At 38.3% G+C, this 3,972-nt stretch overlaps 1 protein-coding gene across 1 annotated transcript; it reads right to left on the reverse strand.

Moving 5' to 3' along the window:
- Positions 1–946: 946 nt before the first annotated feature.
- Positions 947–3,685, reverse strand: LOC133123527 (hatching enzyme 1.2-like). Its single transcript, XM_061233996.1, has 8 exons — positions 3,617–3,685; positions 3,494–3,512; positions 3,277–3,339; positions 2,901–3,041; positions 1,744–1,861; positions 1,470–1,648; positions 1,194–1,275; positions 947–1,085 (listed from the first exon to the last, which is right to left on the reverse strand). Exons 1-8 carry the CDS (start codon positions 3,683–3,685, stop codon positions 947–949), a joined length of 810 nt encoding a protein of 269 aa, XP_061089980.1.
- Positions 3,686–3,972: the final 287 nt, after the last annotated feature.

A 3,972-nucleotide genomic window follows, 5' to 3' on the forward strand; every position in this document is an offset into this window, starting at 1 on the left:
GCTAACTCTATATGAGCCATAAAGCAACAAATCACAAATCCCCAAAATGAATAACATTGTCAGGCTCGTGTTACAAGAGCTATGGAGAAAATTCGTATTTTGTACATTTTACATATTTCAATTAGTTTTAAATATTTTAAATTAGTGCTGTAGTGTTTGAGTCTAATGTATTTGAGTTTTTCTGCTAGCTGAGCTTCTGTAGCTCAAAAATGTAGCATTTTACCAAACTATTAACATTCATAACTTCTCTATCATCCATCAATGTTTTTGAATGTAGATATGAGTTGTAGAAATGTTCTGACACACAGTGCCTGTTCTCTTTGATAGAGTATTCTGTACATACAGTACCTTTAAGCAAACCAGTATTGTTATTGACTTTTTACTGGTTTCTTTTCTTTCTTTTGAATTCATATTCATCTGTAATTGATATTCTGTTGTTCTTTTGCCTTGTTTTTTAAAATCTTGTTTTCTTTTGCTGAAGCTTATTGTGTGCAGTATAAAAAAGTATTTTAGTTCTGAAAGGTTGTGTAAATCCATGAATTACTCATTTGATTTATTTTGAATAAGGTTTAAACATTTAGTAACATTCAGTTGGTACATTCAGACATTAGCATGCAAATTCATATTGTAACAATACCTTTGATAAACAGAACAAACAAGATTTGTAGGCAAGAATGTTCTGCATTTCTTCTGGCAAGAATATTGTGTTTGATGATTTCATATTCTGCTCCAGTAGTATTTCTCTTCTGCAACACAAGAGATATTTTCCTATGTAAATACAGAATTATCATAACTCCTGTCAAACATAAGCAAAGACAAAATTGTTAATTTTGTACTTTACAAAAATCTCATGATGGAGGATAAGTCACATTTGCTAAATGAACAGATCTGTGAAAAAGGTAAACAAATGATCAGTAAATATAATTATTAAGAGCTGAGTGAAACTCTATCTGTACTCACAGCAGCTGTACAGCTTCTTAATCTTCTGAATGTCTCCCTCGGACAGATTTGACCTCTGTCCAATAGACTGGTTTGGGTTTGGCACTGGAGTTATAGTGTCCAGTCCGTTGGTTGAGAAAGCAGTTCTAGAGGAGTGGAAGAAAATAAATGGTCCATGTTAAATTAAATTAAACTAAAATTAAACAAATTCATAGCTTAGTAGATACAGTCATAATGAGAATATATCTCCTTACCTTCCATAATGCATGATAGAAGTGTATTCATATGGAGTATTCAGATTTTCAGTATCTTGTTTCTGAAAGTTGAAGATGGTGCCTGTTAAAAAAAAAAGAAGGTGTTAGCTGTTCATTAGAAAGATGAAGTATCTTGTCCTTTCTCTTTTAAAGTGAGTGTAGAAATAATCTTTACAGCACCTTTCCAATCTAATTTCCTGTATTATCAAATTGCAAGACACTGCTTGAGTGGATAAGAGCGATATTAAGTCTTGAATTAGACAGGCAGTTCCTTACGTGGTGGAACATTCTCCCAGTTGATCTTGACGTATTGGTCCCGGTCGCTCCTTGTGTGCTCATGATAGAAGCCCAGTGCATGGTTCAGCTCATGCTGAATGATACCGTGGTAAACACAACCATACTTGGCCAGAGACAGTACCTGCTTGCCACCAGTTCTCCCAAGATAGGAATAACAGCTGAAAGGAAATAGAAGTTCAGTTTTAGCCAAGCCCACCAAAATCTGAGAGGTTTATCTTGCCATTGATCCTGTCATTAGAGAAACTGATCTCACCCATCTCTGCTCTCAATACTGATGAAATCTCTCTGAAATGACCGGGGAACAAAGCGAATGCAGGTTTCTGTGTTGAAGGTCTTTATGGCATTTTCAATCCTCTTCTTGTGATAATATGCTGTAAACAACCAGAAAACAAGCAAAAGGTATATAGGGGAGAGTGGGGCATATTGTTACACTTTTCACTTTCTTACATTTCTTGAGTGCAGTACATCACAATGGAAAAAATGTCATACCAAATGAAAGAATGAAGACTCCGACACATATTTTGTATTAATTCCATCATGAATTTCAGTAAAGGGTGTGCACTTGTGACAAGTTGTCACACTACAGTATATGGGGTAAGTTGCATTTTTCATTGTCACATTGTATTTTTCAACAAATAAGAACACAACCAAGACATTGTGAATTTTGTTGTTTAAAATTGAAAATCAAATATGCCATCAAGGGCGGCACGGATGGTGCAGTGGGTAGCACTGCCGCCTCACAGCAAGGAGGTCCTGGGTTCGAATCACTGTCGGCCAGGGCCTCTCTGTGCGGAGTTTGCATGTTCTCCCCGTGTCTGCGTGGGTTTCCTCCGGGTACTCCGGTTTTCTCCCACAGTCCAAAAACATGCAGGTTAGGCTGATTGGAGAGTCTAAATTGCCCATAGGTATGAGTGTGTGAGTGAATGTTGTGTGTGCCCTGCGATGGACTGGCGACCTGTCCAGGGTGTATTCCTGCCTTTCGCCCAATGTATGCTGGGATAGGCTCCAGCCCCCCTGCGACCCTGTTCAGGATAAGCGGGTTAAGATAATGGATGGATGGATGGATATGCCATCAAATCAAAGTACCAGCTGGGCCGAATCAGGGAGGTGCTTTGCCCCCTCCAAGCACAATTACTGGTTCTCCCGTTATTGTCAGCAGTGAACCTCTGCGAATATCAACAATCCCCAAGACAAACAACTGCAGAACATCCCCCTGTACCCCCCATCCTCGCCAATCATTTCTATGAGGAACAACAATGGAACGCAAACATCTATTATTACTGGCTCACTGACTATGTTGGATTTCCATTTCCCCCAAATAATTCAGTAATGTAAATGATCACAACCCTTTCAGTATTAGCACCATGGGTTACTTATAGTATGGACAAATATAAATGTTCCTTCACTTACTGAATTGATTGCTCATAGTGTAAGGCACTTCAACAAGTCCGTTTGAGGATTTCCTCCATAAACATCGGTTATTCCGACACTTTATGGCATTTCTGGTGTTTGATACAACCAGGTCTCCCTCCATCAGCATCTCACTGGATCCTTTAAAGTCAAAACATAGTCATTCAGAGGGTCATGGAATTTATGCAAAGAATGAAATGTTGCTTCTTGAGAATCCTTGAACATTGAACAAATTTGACATTTCATATTGTGACTTCTCATTCATGGCTGTGGAACCTTTAGCAGCCCTCTTAAATTGTACAGTAATGGCTTAATATTTTACTTGTGATTCTTGCACTTTGTCAGAGAATAATAAAATACAAACTATATCACTAACCATTGTTGGACTGTAGAATTGTTTTAGTGATATCCACATCTTCAGGATCCTCTATTTGGATAGCTTTGAAAATGAAGAATTGAAAACATTCTTTTAAATCCTGACCTCATTGTGGCAGATTAATTCTTGCAGAAAACAAAACATCAAAACATCAAAAACATCAGGTACAGAATTATGTACTTAGCTATTAATTACTCACAAGTTAGTGAAGAGTCACTCCCTTCCCTGTCAAGATCCTAAAGGAGAAAGGGAGGCAGACACTGGGTTAATAAAAATGAAGACATATTTGAGGTAAGGGTTGAGTGAAACTTTCCACTGTGTTGAGTGGAGCGTCTCTTACCACGAGGTGATGTGCCTGTGAGAGGCTCAGCAGCAGAGCTAGGATGGTGGAGATGAGTCTGTGGTCCATCTTCTGTCAGCGTTTGGAGATCCTCAGGATGGTTCCCTCACGATGAGTTGGTGTCTGAGGTCTGTCAGACCCTGTCTTTTATACTACAGTATGTAGGTGTGCCTGTAAGGGGATCAGGGATTACTGTCAATTCACTACACCCAAAATGAGCTTTTAAAATGGAGTGAACTAATTTAATTCCAACAAAAATCTTAAACCAAAACTAAACAGGTTATTTACTTTTCATTGTTAATCTGGGCAGATTAACGTTGCCCATCCCTCTCCTCTAAAGCACAGATACTTTCTGT

Source organism: Conger conger, chromosome 3, assembly GCF_963514075.1.
Source record: "Conger conger chromosome 3, fConCon1.1, whole genome shotgun sequence".
NCBI lineage: Eukaryota > Metazoa > Chordata > Actinopteri > Anguilliformes > Congridae > Conger > Conger conger.

Bases quoted from the DNA above. Each gene is read 5' to 3' on its own strand.
- LOC133123527 (XM_061233996.1), bottom strand. From the start codon at position 3,685: ATGGACCACAGACTCATCTCCACCATCCTAGCTCTGCTGCTGAGCCTC. The intron at 3,042-3,276 runs GTTAGTGATATA...TTGACTTTAAAG, and splicing joins AATTCTACAGTCCAACAATG to GATCCAGTGAGATGCTGATG. The intron at 1,276-1,469 runs GTAAGGAACTGC...TTTTTTTAACAG, and splicing joins CTGGGAGAATGTTCCACCAC to GCACCATCTTCAACTTTCAG.